The 22,089-nt window shown below is 35.5% G+C and overlaps 2 protein-coding genes across 2 annotated transcripts in view; both read left to right on the forward strand.

The window, feature by feature from the left end:
• The window catches only part of LOC129250500 (sodium- and chloride-dependent GABA transporter 1), a gene marked incomplete at its 5' end in the record, with an annotated part of 66,075 nt that extends 56,142 nt beyond the window's left edge, over positions 1-9,933 (forward strand). Inside the window, one exon of the mRNA XM_054890123.1 lies at positions 9,705-9,933. Within this exon, the coding sequence (XP_054746098.1) occupies positions 9,705-9,803 (99 nt within the window). The remainder of the gene's footprint in view (positions 1-9,704) is intronic.
• Positions 9,934-19,762: 9,829 nt separating this feature from the next.
• Positions 19,763-21,850, forward strand: LOC129250501 (uncharacterized). Its single transcript, XM_054890124.1, has one exon. The coding sequence runs from the start codon at positions 19,763-19,765 to the stop codon at positions 21,848-21,850; it is 2,088 nt and encodes a 695-aa protein (XP_054746099.1).
• The last annotated feature ends 239 nt before the right edge of the window (positions 21,851-22,089 follow it).

Raw genomic sequence — 22,089 nt, forward strand, 5'->3', positions numbered from 1 at the left:
TTCCTGAGTTTTTCCTTGTGGTTGCTAATTTCTAGTGAGAAATAGCACTGCCTACTTTTTGGCGCTTGTTTGTTGGTGCAAGCTTGAAGGAAATATATTTTGGTGCCTACTTTTTGGCGTTATATTTCCTTGGTGCCTAATGTTTTGGGTCGTTTTTTGGTCCCAATTTTTTTGGCGTTTGTTTTTTGGTGCCTACTTTTTGACTCTTTTTTCCGTTTCCTGGCTAGTGCACTATAAAGAGCTATCCATTCCGGCGTTGGATTTATTGGTATTGCCTTGCGGTAATTTGTGCCGTTGCTGCGGTCCTGGAATCGCTGCGTTTGTGAGGGTGATAAACGCTTGGAGGAGTGCGTTTGCCATGGTTTGTGTCCGGCGTTTACCTACACCGGGGTACCCTTCTCCGTTTTTGTAAATTTTCTCTATTTGTATTCTCTGCAAATGTTGTGAATTTATTTAGATATATATTCTTTCTCTCTCTCATTCTCTGTCGGGTCTCTCCCTATTTCTTTGCCTGGCTCGAAAGTTTCTCTTCAGTTATGTGTATTACGCTACACGCACTTTTTTTCTAACAGCGGTCGCCCTTCGGCAGGCAATGGCAAATCTCCGAGTGTATTTCTTACATGAAAAAGCTCCTCATAAAAAAATATCTGCCGTTCGTAGTCGGCTTGATACTGTAGGTACCTCCAATCAGTGGAAGTTTAAATCCTTTAATAGAGTATCGCACGAGTTGTATATGTATCTACACATTTAGCAGGAAATTGGAAGGAAGACAGCTACTGACAAACGGCTAAAGGGATTGCTCTAGCTCGCCAAGGGACAGCAATGTTATTCAACATAGCTTCTGGCTCATGAAAAAAGGTTGTAATATCCTCTGGAAACCTACACTAATATTTCTTTTTGGTTCAATAGAAATTTTTTTTTTCCATTTTTCTTTATTTATTGAATCTTTCTTGTATATGAAACTAACAATAAGTTTACAAATCTTATATACTAATTAGAGTAATATGTTTCCTTGCCAGTGCTAACAAACGAATTATTTGCTCAAATGAACATATATTTACATATATGATTAAATCGGTTGTGAATCTCCAATTCTTCATAGTTGGGAGCTGGAAAGGACGGGTTTCCAGTCTCCCTTAGAGCTTCCGTTGTCCCTCATGTCGATTGTGAAAATGATGTTGTTTTTTGTTTTTTTTTTTCGAATGTGATAGATGTGGTTGGAGGAAGTTGTGGACGGACTCTCGTGTGAGATGAGATCTTTAAGATAGTGCAGACTTGAAGATGTCTCTTTTTTTCAATCGTGTGTGACCTTCATCTAAAAGTAGATTTCGCGCTAATTTATTGGGATGGTCTTCTAGCTTTTGTAGGTATTTTTTGCTCAACCGTACTATTTCATCGGCTACACGAGGTATGCAAATATCTCTGTGAATGTTAGCGTTCTTTATATACCATGGAGCTCCCGTGATTATCCGCAAGGCTTTAGATTGCACTCTCTGAAGTTTTTCGATATTTGAGGGCGTAGCCGTTCCCCACATTTCTATACCATATGTCCATATTGGTTTTAGCATGGCTTTATATAGTAGCACTTCGTACTCTTGAGGTAATGCTGATTTCGAATTAAGCATCCAATATAGGCTTTTCATTTTAAGCTTGATATTCGACACTTTCTTTTCAATAAGATTCCGCCATGTGAGTCTTCTATCTAAGTGAATTCCAAGATATTTTATTTCGATTTGCTGTGGTATATTCTGACCGTTTATTGTAACTGCAGTGCAAGTTTCTTTTCTTAGAGTAAAAGTAATATGCACGCATTTGGTTTCATTAACCTTTATTCTCCAGTTTTTAAGCCATACTTCTGTTTCAAGTATATGCCTTTGTAATATAGACGTTGCTACTTTTGGGTCTGTGTGAGTGCAAAGTATTGCAGTATCATCGGCAAATGTTGATGCCTTTGTTTGGCTCGTCGTTGGCATATCAGATGTGTATAATACATATAAAATAGGGCCCAGAACGCTGCCTTGTGGAACTTCAGCGTCTATTCTACAATGCCGAGAGAAAAAATCTTTTTGCTTTACAACAAATTCTCTATTAGTGATATAGTTTTGCAGCAAGAGGTGTACATTCGTAGGCAGTAAACTAGTAATTTTGTGAATTAGGCCGCGGTGCCATACCTTATCGAATGCTTGTGCTACGTCTAAGAACAATGCAGTGCAGTACTGTTTTTTCTCAAAGGACTTTCGTATAAATGACACAATGCGATGAACTTGCTCAGTTGTACTATGTTTTGCTCTAAATCCAAATTGGTGTTGAGGAATAATATTGTTATCTTGAATAAAGGGCATTATTTTCTGCAAGAGCAACTTTTCAAATAGCTTTGAAAGTATGGACAATATACTAATTGGCGATATGTGTATGCTTGGCTTAAGTCTTTCCCAGGTTTACCAATCATAGTGATTTGAGATAATTTCCAAGCTTTTGGGTAGTAGGCAGTACGAGAGATGGCGTTAAATATGTGCCTGATATGAAGAACGGCAATATGGGGAAGCTCTTTTAGCATTTTTGGGGTGATTTTGTCGTAAGCTGGTGCTTTTTTAGGTTTAAGTTGATTAATAACTGAGACTATGTTATTTTTTTTAAACTTTATTGGCTTTTTTGGTGGTTGCAATATGTCTAGTGGTAAACAAGTAGTTGCAGAAGACTGATTGGGAGTGAAGACAGATTGCAGATGTTCAGCAAATACACACCCTTTTTCAGAATCCGTACGTGCCATTTGCCAATTACCATTTCCTAGCCGAATTGGTGATTCGTACTGTATGCAGTGGCGTAGATAGCTTTTTGTGATGGGGGGGGATATAATTTGACAATATCTTTTTTTTTACATTCAATATATTTTTATCGGGTTTCTTTTTTTATAATCATTGGATGCCCTCAATATGCAAAAAATTCTTGCATCAATTAAAGAAGAAAATCAAGTTTTCGGGATTTTTTTGATAACTCATCTATGACTTCATCAGCTGTGATTGGAATATCATGATGAATAGCTAGAGCAGTCAATCCGTTCAAGCGATCCTACAATAAAAAAAAGAGACAAAAATAAATGTCTAATTTTGTAATAAAATTTATAGATCTTAGAGAAAAGATTAAGATCTTAAAGAAACTTACTTCTTTTGTCGTGTTTCTCAAAATCGTCTTTATCCGTTTCAAACTAGAGAAAGTGCGTTCCGCAGTAGATGTTGATACTGGTAAAGTAGCTAATATCCTTAGCAACACATTGATATTCGGAAAATTTTCTTCTGGACAATGATCAAGTGCATCCAATGAGTTTCCAGGTTTGATATCGCCCTTACGAATTACATATCTCTTCCACACTTTTAATTCGACAAGAACATCATGTGGCCCCGCAGTAAGAAATTCCTGGTAAAACTCGACTGTTTTGATGAATTTATCAGCTACTTTGTCGATTTCATTCAAATCATGCTTGAATAGGGCCGAAAATCCTTCTAATATATTTTCATGTTTGGTAAATCTTTCTCCAAGATCCATGATGTAAAAATCTAGAAAAGGATTGAACGCTGTCACACGAAAATAATCTTCCGTGCTTTGAACTTCAGGATTTGCCCGATTTTTTTGTCTGCGCGCTATTCTTTTGTGTTTGATCTCAATGTCAAGATTTTCAGGAATTTTTTTCGAAGCTTCGTAAATTGCAGAAAAAACGTCTTCTTTAGCGCGCATCTTTTTTACTTCCTCGCGCAAATCCTTGGCGAGATCCATGGCTTGGACCAAATCTAAATTAACCTTTTGCAATTCACGTCTCAAAGGCAACGAAAGTTGAAAAATTACATCGATAATATGTAAACATATTAAAAATTCGAAATCCATGGCGTTTTTCAGATTTTTGGCGTCTTTTTCCGAGGTTCTCATTGCATCTAGAGTTTCGTAAGCAAACGGGAATAACTCAAAAAAGTCGTTGACGGCCTCATATTTCGAAACCCATCGAGTCAGATTCAATCTTTTCAAAGATTTCGCTCGTGGAGTTTCATCAGATTCTTCAATCGTGTTTTCCAAAATGGCTTTTCTTTTAGGGGTATGCAAGAAATTGTAGACATTTTCGAGGGTACCGAAGCAATCTCTAATGGCTGGTACGTTGCTAGTGATGGATATAGCAAGATTCAAAGAATGTGCGGCACAATGAACGTATATAGCATGAGGCGCATAATTATTACGTATAATTGCCTGAACACCTTTATATTGACCGGACATATTACTTGCCCCGTCAAATCCTTGGCCCATCAAGAAAGAAATATCCAATTCAAAATTTCGAAGATTTTCTACCACTAGCTCGGCAAGAGCAGCACCTGTAAATTTGAACATCATATAATTAATGACATAAATATATATATAAACCTCTCAAGTAGCATACACTTGGATCTGGCCAAAATCTTGATCAAAATCTAAGCATTTCATTGAAGATCTTGGCAAGATCTGGCCAAAATTACTACTAGAGCTCTTAATGCAGTTGCTTAGATGATTCAAAGAATCATTTCACTTTCACCTGTAGTGGTTTCTGTTGGGATAAACCTCAAAAAATCTTCACACACAATATGATGGCCTTCGTTTTTCTCGCTCACATATCGAATGCACAGTGTAACCTGCTCGATGGTAGTCACATCTTGTGTTTCATCCGTCAAAATTGAGTAAAATTTTGCAGCTTTGATTTTAGATATCGCTTTTTGGGTCAAAATTTCATAACAAGCGTCGATAATTTCATTCTGTATAGACGGACTCGTAAATTTATCCCGTTTTCCTGGCCCCTCTAGGTGGCTACGAAGAATTGGATCTCCCTTAGCTCTATACTTCAATAAAGCTCTGAAATTTCCTTCGTTCGGTCCAGTGAAGTCGTTTTGAATAACAATATTTCCACTGTCACGATGTCCGCGCAAAGCCAACTCTTGCCGTCCAAGAACTATGATTGATTCAACGACAGGAATTATATTTTGTCTATTCTTCAAGATTTGCTGTTTCCGGGACTCATCGATTAGATTTTCAATAGATTCATCCCGATTTTGCACGATGCGCAAAAAATTATCACGGTCAGCAATCGCATGTATATGATAAGTTTTTTTTTGATGTTCTTGAAAAGTCTGTAAAAATCAGAAAATAAAATGTTTCCGTCAAATTGTATTTTCAAAACCTTAATATTGTAATTATTCCTCGTCAAAATTCGTACAGATTCCACCTGTCGATCCACCTAATTCACCCTGATGTTGAAGAAAAGATGAGAATCTCATATGAATTTTTGATGTAAGATTTTCACATGTGATTCTGGTATGTCGTCTCACATAAGAATTTCGTGGAATTCTCATGTAAAAATCTCACATGAAAATTTCACATATGCGAATAAAAGACCAAAATTACATGTGAACATCTCGTAAAAGAATCCTTTATGTAATTCTCAACCGTTTCTAAAATTCTGGGTGGTGCTTCTAAAAGTATTTTTAAAAGGTGATAATAATAATACAAATAAAATGAAATCGATACGAATTATTTGACTGGGTGAGTTCAAAGAATATTGAAAAGTCATGGATAAACTTATCAGTAATTTATGATTGAAAAGACATTATGTATTTTATAAAAAAATGCTCGAAACTTACTTCCTTTGCTTTTTTCCAATTGTCGAATTTCGTTTTCACTAACTGACCCAAAGTTTGCGATCCCTTGCCACCACTTTTAGCAAATGCTACACACGAAATACAAAATGCCCCTTAGTGTAATTCTGAGTAGGCAAGCCAGGAAAATTCTTCCAGCCATTTATAACAAAACTTTAATCCTCGAGCTTCAAACTTTTGCAGCAACGGAAACGCATAATTTTTAGAAGGGGCCCAAACATTTTTTAATAAATCGAACCTTTGGGAATCATTCAAACGTGTGTTCGCAAAATTTCCGATGTCATTTTTATTTATAACTTCTTGATGGATGCATTGTTCAACACTCTTTCCACTTTCATCGAGAGAATTTTCTTCGACTGTATTTTCACTGCCTGACGCTTCACAACGAAGTTTCTTCGCAGTCATTTCAGCAGATAATTTTGCATTTTCTTCATTTTCGCTATTCTTAGCAAAGGGTGTTCTTGCCACTAAAAATCTTTTCATCATGAGATGATAAACAAATAACGATGCAAACGTGATTATGGAATAGGTTATACTAAATCCGCAATATTGACTTTATGTTCGATTATCGAACTTCAATACGTCCTTATCGATGACAGCGCCATTTCATGCCTTTCAATTTGTTGGGAACCCCCGATTTTTTGTAAAATTATTTGTTCTTGTTCGTGTACATATGTACAAACGCGCATATATAGAATTAGCGCTAATCTTGTATATGAATACCGCAGTGTGTCCTTCGCCGAATTTGCCGCTGCGTTAATGACTGGTTCAATTTCAAAAATCAGTCATTGGCCAGCAGAAGGAATGGACACACTGCGAAATAAACGAAAGTTAAGTTCGCAAACGCATAAATTTTACTCCCTCGATTTTTTACACAATTGGTAAGCCCGTTTAGGCGCAGGAATTCCATTGTGTTCAAATTCAAAACTATTATAAAAAGATTTTTTCTTTCTCAAATGATGTCATACTGCAAAAAGGTTGAAGGCATTTCGAGAAATGGACCTATACATGTATAAGTACAATTTTTCAAAAATTTTAGTTTCAATTTCTCATGGGGGGGGATTGATCCCCTTGATCCAACGCCCCCCCCCCCCCCCCCCCCTTTCTACGCCACTGACTGTATGGGCCGATTTATATTTTTGTGGCCTTCCACAATGCCTAATCTGTTTGGTCCGTCGGAGTAAGATTAGAAAGGAAATCATGAAGATGCCTCTCCTTTTCTTTTTTGAGGGCGCAACGCAACTTAACTGTGTATTCATACAATAGTTTCTTGTATTTTGGAGAACGATATTGTTGCCAAGACCTTCTCAGCTCTCGTTTCTTTTTAACTAAATCTTCTATAGTCTCATCAATGTTTCGCTGAGAGTTAACACGACTTTTATTATTTGTGGCCACTGCTGCCCTAGTAGCTCCATGCATTAGTTCAGTCAATGTATATATCTGCCTATCGATATCAATATCATTCTTTAAAGGAACATTGGTTTTTATATGAGTGCTAATGTATTTCTTATATTTAAGCCAGTTTATGAGATTGGGATGGGGGAGATGATTACCCGCTGTTCTGGTGCAAGGACTACCTTCCATGGTTATAATAGACGGAGAATGGTCGGAGGACAATTCCAGGGATGAGGACGCTGTTACAATCTTGCGATCAATACCCTTTATAATACTAAAGTCAATCAGGTCAGGCATCTTCTGGCGGTCATATGACCACTATGTTGGCTGTCCTGTAGATACAACATCAAGTTTTGATCTTAGTATACAACTAAAAAGTTGTCTCCCTCTAGGTGTGACCAGTCTAGAGCCCCAATAGTGGTGCTTGGCATTGAAGTCCCCTGCAGCCATAAACTTTGGCCCAAGTTTGGCAAAAAAATCTTTGAACTGTTGTTCGGTTATAATTTGAGAAGGAGGGCAGTACACAGCTGCGATAGCCATTGTACTGGAAAATTCTTGCAGTTGAATAATAGTGGACTGAAGGTATTATATTTTTCATTAAACTCCTCTAGTATACTGTGCTTTAGACGTTTTTTTATTAATATCGCTGTGCCACCACGAGCCATGTTTCTAGGATGTTTTGTATCATAGAAAAGATATTCCGGAATTCTAAAATAATTTTTATCTGTAAGATGAGTTTCAGATATAAGCATAATGTCAATGTTATTTGATAATAGAAAATTATAGACTTCGAGCTTGTGGTTGGTGAGACCGTTTGCGTTCCAATGACAAATTTTGATTCTGTATAATACATTATGGTTTATTTAAAAGAGTTTGCATTAAAATGGTTTGATTTCTAATCAGATCCTGTATCATGCTTAACCAACCATAAATTGATTAAGAGTTTGCACGAGTGTTTGAAGCATAGATTCTATACTGCAATTATTTATGTTATTTGCTTCCACATTTGGGTTGGTTTTCAGGACGTTTGCATATGATTGGTATTGTGGTTGTGCTATTGGTTGGCGACTTGAAGAATTTAGATTTGTTACTGTTGTAGGTGGGACAGGTTTTCTATTTGGCAGCAATTCTTTTTGTTTTATTGATAAAAATACAGGACAGCCCCGATAATTAGCAGTGTGGTTTTCTCCACAATTGCTACATTTTTTAACACTTGCATCTTGTTTTGGTTTGCTACACGTAGATGTGGAGTGTAAGTCACCGCATATCACACACACGCTTGGTAAATTACAGTAGCTACGAGTGTGGCCAAATTCCTGGCAGTTTGTACATTGTACGGGACTCTTACGTTTTAGTGGTTCTTCTATTGAAATTTTACGATGCAGTAGATAACGCAGGTTGTAAATAGGATGCACTTCACCTTTTTTTAATAATTTTGCTGATGGCTCAAGTTCTATACGAAACATTGGTTGCGGAACTTTGTTCCGGGTTTTTATATTAAATATGGACTTTATTTCGAATCCCGCTTCTTCAAGTGCTCCCTTTATTTCGGACGGATCTACATTATGCTCAACTCCTTTCAAAATTACTATAAGGCCCTTACTGCTTTTAAGCTGATACGTGTAGTACTCTTTCTTAAGCAAATCGAAATTATTTACTAATTTTCTAAAATTTTCTTCCTCGTAGATTTGGATTTTGGTCTCATGTATGTTGCCTTTCATAACAGAAATAACATGAAAATTGTTTGCACCCAATAACTTTGCTAAATTGTTTACAAGACTGTTCGAATTTTTTTCTCTTAAGTATTATATATTGGGGGCGGTTTAGACTTACTGCCTGTACTTTTACTCTTGGTTATTTCCTCACTGTTGTCTAGTATAGCAAGTCTATTCTGGCGCAGGGAGCCGTCTTCACAAATTTTTTTTATTTTTTCTCTTTGTTTATCAACTGTTTGCTTTTGCGGACTTAGTTTACGATTTGGCTGATTGTTCATGTAGCGGTCTAACCCCGTCTGTATGACCGACTGTTTTATTTTACTCTGGTTTGGGCAGTTACTGATTAGAGCTTTCGTGAGAGAGCTTTTCTTCTTGAGCTGTGGCTGTAGATCTGCTCACAGAAAAGCTTTGCTTCGACCACGGATTTGCTGATTCTGTAGAGTCTGTAGAGAGTGTACTCACAATTCGATCAGAAGTTTTTCCGTTGGTTTGCGAAATGTCTTCTGACTGCATCTGCGAAACAGAGACAATTTCGTTTGCGCCAAAACTACTTGTAAGCGGGGAGATTGTACGCCCGTTTTTGTTCCCGTTGATGAAAGCTGCTGCATCGCCGTTCTCATCAATGCTGGCTGAGCGAACGCGCACTGGCGGCGGAAAACGTCGGACACTCATATGTTTGCACTTTTGGTTTTTTGGTGTTTTATTTTCGTTGATTTAGTTATTATTTAATTTATTTTGTTAATCCCGGAGTAAACCAATTTCACTTAGGCGAAACACGACCGGTTTAATTAGGGATCTTGGTTTTAAATACTTTGTATAATATATGCGGTTGTAAGCGATTTTTTAGAGAGCGTTTTAAAAACACAATAAATTTTATTCATCGAAATTACATTCGAGTAATTTATTAAAATATTTAATTTGTTTTCAGAAAATCCGTGCGATTGTGCGAATAGACGAAGATGTTACACACCTCAGAGAAAAAATGCAGCAGGAAGCAGCTAAAAAAGTTGAGCTCTATACACTGTAGAAAAAATTAATCAGAATAGAAAATTATACTTCATACACTAGCATTATCATAAACTAAAGTAATAATTTCACTCATTCATGCACAAACCCTCTATGTAATTATTGTAACTACATACATACATATCTGCTTCAGTATATATGTATATTATATGATCCAAATATTTGATTCACATAGTACTCGATTTTTGCTTATTAAGGGTTTTCCATATAAAATTACAACAAACTCTTCTTATTAATGTAAGGCTTTCTTTTATTAAATATTCTCTGTAGATTTAAATTAAATACAAATATACGGGCATATGGGGTAAGGCATCAAGTGTACTTGTGTAGAATATTTATTATTCATTGCAAAGGAACCATGATGAAATTTTGTTTTATCAATTACATAACATAAAAAGTTCAAACAAGACGTTTCTAGATCTTTGTGAAGCGATTTGTCATGAAAGTAAACACCTAAAAGGCAGAGAACTTTTTGGGAGCAGCAACTTCAACTGATTGTCGTCAAATTTATATACCCTAAACATTTAAAAAAGAACCTTAAAAAAACGTATAACAAGCTACCAAGTAAATTCGTATATTCTTATGATTTCTAGGAATTTGAGATCGACATTAAATTTCGCGTAATGAGCAGCAATTACCGCAACACTAAATATGTTACCATATAAAAATGTTATATAAATCTTTTTATGCGTGACTTAGCAATTTTTTCTTCAGGAACGGATAAAAATCGAGTTTTTTCATGAATGAAAAAAGTGGGCATGTTCTAAAATTCCCAAAACACTTTTTTATGATTACATATATATATACAGGCATATTTGCCTTTCTTGTTATGCAAAAAACCAAAACCATAGTTTTTCTTTCACGGATTATGATAATTCTTTTTTAATGTTAATTTCTTTGAAAATAAAAATATAATGATAACTAGTTTAGTCTAATAGATATTTTTGTAGTTTTATTCTTTTCCTAAAGAACAATATATATTTTCTTATATTTTTTCTTTTGACCATTGGGCATTGATTACACGGTGCAACACTGAAAATACACCTGATAAATTACACACTGTAGGTTGTTTATATGGTCGAATAATGCATAAAAATATTTTTGTTATATTTTTTGTACCCTCCAATTTTTATTTATTTATAAAAAACCGTTTTTCAGACTTTGCGCGGTAATCTACGGATATCTCAGTCATTTTTTCACCGATTTTCAATATTTTATATGTTTTGAAAATGATATTGTCAGACCTTTCAAATGATATACAACAAGTAATTATTCAAACTAGTTAGTTGTGATTTTTATTTGATTAAACCTGGAGAAAGTGCTTTTTTTATCATTATTTTAACTTTAACAATTTTTTATTGCATAGTTTTACAATAAAATTAAAGATGTTTGTTAATATTCTTTGAGTGCATTTATTAACGAAGAAATTAATGTATTACTTTCAATAATCAGATAAAAATTGCGTAAACTACGCTAGTTTTCCGTAAATAGAAAAAAATGCCTTGAATATTTATCCATTTGTGGAACCATAGTTTTTGTCTTTAATGATTATTTACTTGGAAAAATCACTGCATTCTTTATGTATTGACAATAAATGTTTGACAATGACAATTTATCATAAATTACAAATGAAAGGTTTACGTGTTTCTACATAATTTTGCGACATAACTTTCGCGCGATTTCTGAGGCGCAGAGACCCTCCTCCTCCCACGCAGTAATTTTACCTCTCTCTAATTCGGTAAGTTTTGAACCGCGTGGCATATTGATATTTATTTACTTAAAAAACGATTTAAATTAAAAGTTGTACTCAGCGAACACATAAATGCACTTTAAAGCTTCAATTCCTAATGCGTTCTATAGTTATGAAACGGCAAACGTAGTAACGAATTGCTCTGACTCGTGCTCAAAGTAACGGTACAAACAAACACAAAAACACCACGATGAAAAGTTGTTGTTTATTGATACTAAGAAGAATAACGGTATTATTCCATATATTCATTTATTTTTACAGAGTACCTACATATTTTTGGAGTAAAGATTGTTCTTTTTACTCCAAGTCAGAACAACTTCATCTCAATTTTCAAAGTTGACAAAAAATGTATGACCAATACATTGTACACACCGCAATACACATGATGGCCCATATTTTCTATTAACGAAAAACTAGCGTAGTTTACGCAATTTTTGTCCGATTATTGAAAGTAATACATTAATTTCTTCGCTAATAAATGCATTCAAAGAATATTAACAAACATCTTTAATTTTGTTGTAAAATTATGCAATAAAAAATTGTTAAAGTTAAAAAAATGGTAAAAAAAAGCACTTTCCCCAGGTTTAATCAAATAAAATCAGAACTAACTAGTTTGAATAATTACTTGTTGTATATCATTTGAAAGGTCTGACAATATCATTTTCAAAACATATAAAATATTGAAAATCGGTGAAAAAATGACTGAGATATCCGTAGATTACCGCGCAAAGTCTGAAGAAACGGTTTTTTATAAATAAATAAAAATTGAAGGGTACACAAAATATAACAAAAATATTTTTATGCATTATTCGACCATATAAACAACCTACAGTGTGTAATTTGTCAGGTGTATTTCGTTTTTTTTTTTTTTTGTAGCACAGTGTTATTTATTTTTTTTTTTCTTCAAGCGTAATAATCATTTCTTAATTTTTTTATAATGCATTCACAAAAAGTGAAGGTTGTTTTAGTGGAGATTATTTCGGGCGAAAATTAAAAATTATTATATAATACTATTTCCGATTAACAATTAAAAAAATAATCTGCACTACAATTAAACTTTAGCACCGTCGTGATGGCCATTGAATATATTATGTTACTGCGAGTTACGTTATTAGGGAGTGTTACGTAATATATAATAAAACACCATTTTTAGAATCCGGAACAAATGGTTCAAATGAGACTTTTACTGATTCATAGAGCAATTTTCTCAGAAGGCTATAACCTACTCGGTTAAGGTTAAAATAAATTAGGTAAATAAAATCTACAGGGATATTAGACCAAACTATTAAATGTTGAGACTTTTTTCAGCATATATTTCACCTGCTCCACTTTGGGGATTATGAGTTTATGAGATAAGTAGTATATCGATTCGTTTGAGTTGAAATCTCACGTACTTGCCCTTCAAATAAAGGGGAAAATAATCAGGTGTAATGATTGCTAGGTATCCGTTTTTGGAAAAATTATAGGCCTTCACAGGCAATTTGGTCCTTTCAATGCAAATCAGCTATTCTAAACTTCTAGTTTCGATTTTTTTACGCTGAATCGGCCTCGATCATATTACTTATGTATATATCTATATAGTACAATATAATACAATATGAAGTTTTGAAACATTCGCAGATTTATCTACTATTTATTCATAACCTAAAAGTGAAAACTTTTACATGCATAAAATGAAAGCTTTTAAAACAAAAAAATAGCTAAGCTGTTTCCATTTAAATTAGAAGCAGAGCAAACTTTAAAGGAAAAAAGCAATTTTGAGCTATTGAACCGCTATTTTAACAGAAGCAACGTGCGTCGGGTATGGCTAGTATTCTCATCAAAAATATACATATGTATAACAATTATTTGCTACAAAGTTATGTGTAAAAATTGATTTCAGTTATTAAGTTAATTACTTTAAGTAAACAAAAAATAAATAATATAAGCTACAGACCCAGGCAAACTCAGTTGTTAGTATGCTAAAAAAGTATTATAAACAACGAAATCACGTTTCTTGAGGAAAAGTATAAAATTGCTTATTTTTTTTGGAATAAATAATATCAATAACAATAATATTTTTGAGCGAAAAATTTAAATCAAAAGCTACGTTACTCTGAACAAAAACTATTGACAATAATGATTTTTTGATAATCGAAGCACTATTGTATGACCGAGAAGTAAACATAAATTTATTTTTGAGGAAAAAATGGGGAAATAATTAGTATTAATGTTTAAAAATTAAAACAAAGTAAAACATTGATTAATTATTTATTAAAAAAAAAATTAAAAACTAATTGTTTTGAGAAAAATATTTGCAAGATCAACTATTAATAATTATTTTTGAACAAAAAAGTATGAAATAATCAATATTATTGGTTAAATAGTTTTTAGCATATCCTATCGTCTAATTTCGATTATTACTATTTAAGTTTTCAATACTACCATTCTTGTCTGGTTTTAAATTCCATGCTAGTTAAGAACGTTTGAAGCTTGTGTAGTCGTTTTTCATGTATTTAGGTCTATTGCGGTAAATATTTAAGTCTAAAATCTTAAAAATCAATAGAATAGGTAACTTTTCCGTTTTTCTCAAGAAACATACATTTTGCGTTGTATATCCATTTTTTACACTTTTGATGTATTCAGTTTCAGCAGATTTAGTTTTACTTTGATGTATGTTGTCTCATCTGTTTAAATGTGTTAGTAGCTTAGGTCTATATGCAATGTGTATTTGAAAGAGCATTAGAAAATGCATAAGAAATTTGTACAATATATCAAATCATACGAGGTATGTTTCCAAAGATAATCCTTAAAGAACGACAATCCTTATCAAACTAATTTTGTATAGAAATGAATGAATGGCAATACACAAAAAGTGATAATCGCAACGTACGTTTTATATTTTCAAATTTAGTTAAGGTATGTATGTATAATTTGTACTTTAATATTTGCTGAACAAAAAGAGTAAATTTGAGCTTAGATTATTTATTGGTTTTTGTAATAGCTGGTTTCGTATATTACTTTAAATTACTTGCCAATCTGATATACAAATCTTACAATGAAATTTTATTTGGTTGATTTCCACTTGCTACGTTTCTTTTACCAATTTCTTTTTGAATGAGAAAATGCAATACTTAATTATACAACTTAAAACTTTTTTTTTATTCTGATTTATTTTAGCAACGTCCGAACCTTATAACTATTCCGCAAGTATGTATGTAATTATTTTTTAGTTATACACGCCATTATTGCCTGTCTGTTATTTAATGTATCATTTAAAAATTATAATAAAATAATAATAAAAAATTATAATAAATAATTTGCTGATGCTTTCTTAGAACTTAAATGTTATTTTTAATTAAATGAAAGTTATTATTTTCATGGTGTAATTTCAAATCATAAGCTGTTTAGTTCATAAGCACTAAAATTTGTAAATTTTCGTCACTTATTCAGTAAATTGTAAAATATGTTGTCAAAATGAAACGTTTTTTCATTTAAATTTGTTGAAAGTATTGATTGGGTGAGACGGTTCTATTATGCGTTTTCTCCTTGATGTAAAATCGGAAATTTTGACTAAGGAGGCCAAAAGAATTTGTTCCCCTTACAATAAAGGAACTTTCATGCAATTCTACGGTTTCTTACTAAAAGTAACTTTTTCTTCTTCCGCCCCTCAATCCCTCGTGGACAAAGGCCAGCAACCACTCCTACGCGCCATCTTGGGAGATTCTTGGCAATGTATTTTAATTCGCTCCAGCTCTTCCTGATGCTTCTAGCTTCCCTTTCGTCTATTCACCTCCAAGTATCCCTTGACCTAACAGGTTTGCGACCAATATTCACAAGAGTATATTTCGTCCTTGCGTAGAGGTGACTAATTTATCTCTATTGTTGGCGTTTTATTGTATAATGACTTCGACTAACTCCATTTGGAGCTACGAAATAATGGATTTGATCACTTTCCATGTGTAGCAACCGTAAAGCAAAACCGATACCAAGTTGGATATTATTATAAAAACCTCAATTTTGTGTGAGGCGGCCCTTTCCTTGCTAATTCGATATTTGGCACCTTCATTCGTACCACTAAAAGCTACAACCTCGCTACGAAGATATGCAAATGACTTAACACTTCTTGATTTTGAATTGGTAGATGAGCCTCAAATTTTTGTTTTGCCGTAGCTAATGTTTAAACATGCACTGGTTGCACTTTTCTCTAGCAACTTAACCAAGCTGTTCAATTTCGGTATTTTGAATGCCAGGAAGTAAACATCATCAGCATAATCGAGATTTCGAACAGGCAAAGAAAACAAACCGTTCCAGATTACTAAAAAAGGTACGTGGATTTATTGCACACTTTTTTTTTTGGTAGAAATAATTTAATTAACAAAAAAACAAAAAGGGTCAACGACTCCGTCTGTCCGCAAACAGACAATTATAAGTGCGCGCGGGAGGTATTTTCAAGCTAAACTACTTAAAAGCGCGTTGTTGGGAATTTTTCAATTTTTCTTATTCCTTTCTTTTTGCTTGTACATTCCCCAGAGAACGTTAATGTATAGAGAAGTCTTAATGACAGGAAAGTGTTCATTTTCGAGGGGTACTCGTCTCGCGAAGACAATTTCACCATAGACACATTTTTCAACAAAAATTAACAGTAAGGGGCTGAATTATGTAAATTTAGCAGCAGTCGATAAGAATTTCTTGGTGATTAGAAGCAAAGAATGTTAGGTAGCTTTTTAAAATGACCAAATCATCCAAAATTATATCATATGTATGTTATGTCTATCTGGTGTCTGTAAAACTTTGTTGAATCCCTTCAACTGAATACAAATCCTCTATAGAAAACGCTTCATTACCAGGCGCACAGGAAGATGGCATATGCAAATGTAAATTTGTGAATTTATATACATTTGCGCATATGTATATGCTGTGTGTATGTATGCTCACTAGCGACAGTTCAAAATAAAACGGTAGATTTCTCATTTCGCGCACTCATAGGCGCTGCGCACATTCATAGGCACAGCATTGTACATATACACATATTTACATACATATATTGCTGCATACATATGTACGATGCCGCGGGCACTCGACTTGACAAAAATTCAAGATTTATCAAATATTGGCAAATAATTATACGCGAAATATTCCAATATTGACTATTTTCGAATTGTCGAGAAAATTGGCATATGGGCGGCTCGTTTTATGAATGAAAGTTCTTGCTCTTACAACTATGAGCTCGAATTTATCAATGAATTTTTTGATGATGAGTTTTTGTTGCACAGTACAATAGTTGAAACTGTTCGGCGCCGCCGCGACTGTTCAGCGCTATGGCAACTAGAATGATGGCCACTACGCCTGCGTCTAGGACCGCATTTTGTTCTTGTAGTCGCTAGGCATAGAATTTTAGCTTTGAACGACATACGCATTTTGAGGAATAAAGCGAGTGCCTTGTGTGTGCGGTTGTATGTACATGCATATGTGTATATTAATAAGCATTGTTTTGCTTGAATTCAATTCACATATTTATATTTGCATATGCTATCTTCCTGTGTGCCTGGTAATGAAGCGTTTTGTATACAGAATTTATTGATTTGATCAATTGATATAGATATAGATAGGTATAGTAGGGGCATTTGCAGGAATTCGATCATTCGAATATTTACTCCCTAATTATTGCATGAAATATGATAAGGCGATGCTCGTGAGGTAGGTCATGTTGCTTCAGTGCATACATATGCGTGCAACACTATATTTATTAAAGATGCAATAGAACTTAGTTGTCCCAAATATGTATGTATGCAAATACGTTTCTTTGAAGTTTTCTTTTATTTATTTTAAATTTCAAACTTTTGTACTATCTATAAAATGCATACATACATGAATTATTCCCTGTAATATACATACATATGTATGTAAATTGAAAAAAATTTCGTTTGGCAAAGGAACAAAAAATGCATATTCAAATGTACATAAATATGATAAGGCAATGCGTCGTGAGATAGGTCATTGTTGCTGCAGTGCGTGTGCACATACATCACTATAAGAATTGAAGATGCAATTGAACTTTTGCACAAATATAACTATCATAATATATGTATATATACATATATTGATATACATATACATATATTCATCAATATACCAATATGCTCTTTGAATTTTTGTCTAAAATTAATTTCGACTCGAAAAATTAGTAAAAATTTTCATCAAATTTACTAAAACGCACACAACAAAATGTGTGCATTAAAGTTACTTTGATTTTAAATCTTGGATTTTAAATCTTTATTTAGTTGTATTTGTTTGAAAATATAAATTGAATAAATTTTCGTTTATCAAGGGAACATAAAAATGCACAAGCAAATGCCTTGCAAAATGCCGTCGGCATTTGTCAATTTGATTTCATACAGAAACCAAAAACTGAGCAGAGCCGATGTACTTGTACATAATTCACTGTAATCAGGTCTGTTAAGAACTTCCCCGCCTTCGAGTTGAGTGAGGTGAAATAGTGTTGGCGGTTTCACTTCATTTTTGACAATTCACACTATTCGTAGCTCGTGAGAATTCTCTATATTTAACGTTCTCTGCATTCCCGCTGTGAAGTTGAGTACACAACTACACAAACAACGCCGCAGTAAATTAAAATCCATCCCAGCGCACTTTTTGCTACGGTATATACATACCACTGATTATTGTGTGGGTGGCGAAATTCACATATATAGATATAAATATATTATCCTTTTTGTTAATAAATATATATATAGATACATAATAAATATTGTCATTTTAATCTCGGTGGTGCATTTTGGGCTTGGGTCTCGCTGTAAATTCGTTTCCATTTCGCGAAGGAGCATTTTTGTAATACCGCGTAAGTTTTTGTATCCCATACTTACAATATGGATACCTATATTCGTTTAGTCGACGCCGTGACGGAGTTCGAAGCCGACTTTAATGGCACTCCGTCATGTGAACATTCGAAATTTTCACGACGGATCCAACAGGAGGAGTTGAAAGCAATGTGGGAAAAGGCCAAAGCAGCGTACGACCACTTGCTTTCAACAGAAACTCCTTCTCCTAAGGATCTTGCCGCGATAAAGAAAAGGAACAAAATATGTTACCACACATATTTGCGCGGCATGTCGACGATGGCTGACCTCTCTGCGAGGCTGGAAAAGGCAGACCGGGAAGGCGAAGAACTAGCAGTACGACAACATAATATTCACCTTCCACCGTGCGATACGGAGGTTTTAAAGGCGACTACGTATCTTGGCCAACATTCCGCGATATGTTCACGGCCATTTACATTTTAAATAAGCGCCTTACCCCGGTCGAAAAGCTGTTCCACCTCAACCAGAAAACGCAGGGTGAAGCCAGAGACATCGTGAGAAAGTGCCCGCTCACTAATGACGGGTTTTCTACGGCGTGGAAAAATCTTTGCGAAAGATACGAAAATAAACGGATTCTGGTGAATACGCAGCTGAAGATCCTGCTTAACCCACAGTCAATCGAAACTGAATGTGGCAGTTCAATAAAAAACTACAAAGAGACATTAATAATTGCATTTCCTCCTTACAGAATCACCAAATTGACATTTGAAACTGGGATGCAATTATCACATACTTATGCTCAACGAAATTGCCAGAAAGTACTCTATCGCTTTGGGAACAAACGATAGAGAATAAATCTGAAATTTCAAAGTGGACTGACATGGACAAATTCCTTTCCAACAGGTTTCGGACACTTGAAACAGTGTCAGGCTTAAAAGGAATTAAAGCCTACAAAGCGCCCAAGGCGCAAAGCTTACTACAGTTCACGGAAACTACACCAAAAAGGATGGGTAACTTTCAAGTAAGTGTCGCCAAACAAATGTGCAAATTATGTGTCAATGATGACCACAAATTGCAAAGTTCCGCAAGTTGAAGGTCACCGATAGAATCGCGTGCGTCAAGAGCAACAACTGTTGCTTGAACTGCCTGTCGTCAGGACATACGGTGCCAAGATGTACGAGCTCGTATAACTGCAGCACATGTCACTCAAGACACAACACTCTCCTGCACATTACAGCAGTTCAACCAAAAGCAGCAGCTCTTAAGGAAAGCAGAGATCCCGCTGATGACCTGCCCTCAACATCCAAGGAGGCCCTAAAACGACTCGATTCCAATAGGCCAAGGGATAGCAGAATCCATAATTTTAAATCGTGCTATTCCAATACGGACAAAGGGTTTTTACTAGGAACAGCCATGGCAAATATATTCCACAACAATGAAAACTTTGCGGCACGAGCCGCTGAACGACTCAAACGTAGAATCAACCTGCCATCTAAACGCTTGCATGCCCAAGTCTCGGGCATCAGCAATTCAATATCTGCGCAGGTAAGACAAGCGTGCTCAATACAACTGCGGTCGCCTATCGACCCTTTTGTAAAAATAAACACAATTGCGCTAGTTTTACCGCAATTAACTGGAAATCTGCCAACTTTCCTAGTAAGCGCAATGACAAGGCAAGCATTTCCAGATCTCACTTTGGCGGATAAGAGGTTCTTCGTCAATGAACCAGTGGACCTTGTACTTGACGGAGACATTTATCCCCAAATTATTTTAAGCGGCTTGAAGAAAAATGTACTAAGTACACTTCTTGGCCAAGAGACTTTATTCGGGTGGATACTAACTGGTCGAGCCGAAACAGTCAGTCCACCAAACAAAATAGTTTCTTTTTTCAGCGAAGTCACACTGGACAAGCAACTAGCTGCCTTTTGGGAACTGGAACCAAGAAAAGAAAGGCAGACTGAAGATGACGTGTATTGCGAGGAGTTATATCGGACCACTATGAAGCGCAAACAAGATGGAAAGTATGTCGTTACCTTACCCTTCAAACGGGATTTTCCATCAAACATCAAGCTGGGACCATCACTCAAGAGCGCCTGCTCTCAATTCTTCCGGAATGAGACGCGTCTCGCGAAAAATCCGTCCCTGCAAAAGGAATATACTAGAGTGGTGGCAGAATATGAAACGCTAGGTCATATGGACAAAATTACAACCAACATACCTGCAGATGCAACTGACCATTATTTTTTACCTCATCATGCCGTCATGAAGGAAGAGAGCACCTCCACCAAAGTGCGCGTGGTATTTAACGTCTCATGCCCGACTGCCAATGGAATGAGCCTCAACGGCGTCCTTCATCCAGGTCCGGAACTGCAAGCAGATATGACTGTCCTGATTCCTCGCTGGCGATTATACAAGTATGTCTTCAACAGCGATATCGAGAAGATGTACCGTCAGATAATGGTAAGCAATACACATACTAAATATAAGCGAATAGTTTTTCGCACTTGCCCGAAAGACCCAATTAGTCTATACGAATTAAAGACTGTTACTTTCGGCATAAATTGTGCTCCTTATCTTGCGATGAGGACATTACTTCATTTAGCTGATGATGTTGAAAACTCCTTTCCAACAGCATCAAACATACTTCGAAAATGCATGTATGTTGACGACGTTCTTGCCGGGGGTCATAGCATCGACTCTGCAATAACAGCCAGAAACGGAATTATGCAAGTTTTGCAGTCCGCTGGATTTCCATTGCGAAAATGGACCTCCAACTGCAACAAAGTTCTAAAGGGCATCCCAAAAGCCCATTTGCTCAATGAAAACTTTTTAGATTTCGAAGATACGAGTTCGGTAAAGGCACTTGGCATAAGATGGAATGCTCATTGCGACCATTTTTATTTTATGACAAAGCCAATAAAAAACCATGATGTTCTTACGAAAAGAGCAATCCTCTCGGCAATCGCCAAACTCTTTGATCCACTAAGGTGGCTCAGCCCAATAATAATTACCGCCAAGATTATTATGCAAAACATTTGGTTAGAAGGCACTGATTGGGACGACACCGTGTCTGCGGTCACATTTGTGCAGAATTATGGGGAAATAGATAATATCCGCATACCTTGTTGGGTGCACTATTCATCAGCAGACGACTCCGAAATCCATGGGTTCTGCGACGCTTCGGAAAAGGCATACACGGCTGCTGTCTACTTGCGTGTGAAAAAACAGGATCAAGTATACCTCAACCTACTCCTCGCGAAAACCAGAGTGGCACCTGTTAAGACGATATCCCTTCCCCGTTTGGAACTATGTGGTGCCGTCTTATTAGCGGATATTATAGAAACTGTCACGGAAAATCTTAGCCTAGCACATTTGGATGTTCATCTGTGGACAGATTCGACAATCGTCCTCGTATGGATTCGCAAACCGCCCTGCTCGTGGTCAACCTTTGTGGCACATCGAGTAACCAAAATAGTGGAAAAGGTCGGAAACAATAACTGACGTCATGTGGACGGCATCAAATCCAGCAGACTTAGCAAGCAGAGGACTTCCGGCCAAGGAACTGGTTCACAATTCTTTGTGGTGCCAGGGTCCTTCTTACCTACAAGAAGACAAATCACGATGGCCGACATCAAAATGTGACTATGACACAACGATGGAAGAGAAAAAGGTAAAGGTATATTTAACAACAACAATCAATTTCAGCGATATTCTTGACCTTTTTTTCAATTTACCAAGGG

This window comes from Anastrepha obliqua, chromosome 6 (genome assembly GCF_027943255.1).
Source record: "Anastrepha obliqua isolate idAnaObli1 chromosome 6, idAnaObli1_1.0, whole genome shotgun sequence".
Lineage (NCBI taxonomy): Eukaryota > Metazoa > Arthropoda > Insecta > Diptera > Tephritidae > Anastrepha > Anastrepha obliqua.

Coding starts and splice junctions, on each gene's coding strand:
- LOC129250501 (XM_054890124.1), top strand. CDS start 19,763: ATGGCAAATATATTCCACAACAATGAAAACTTTGCGGCACGAGCCGCT.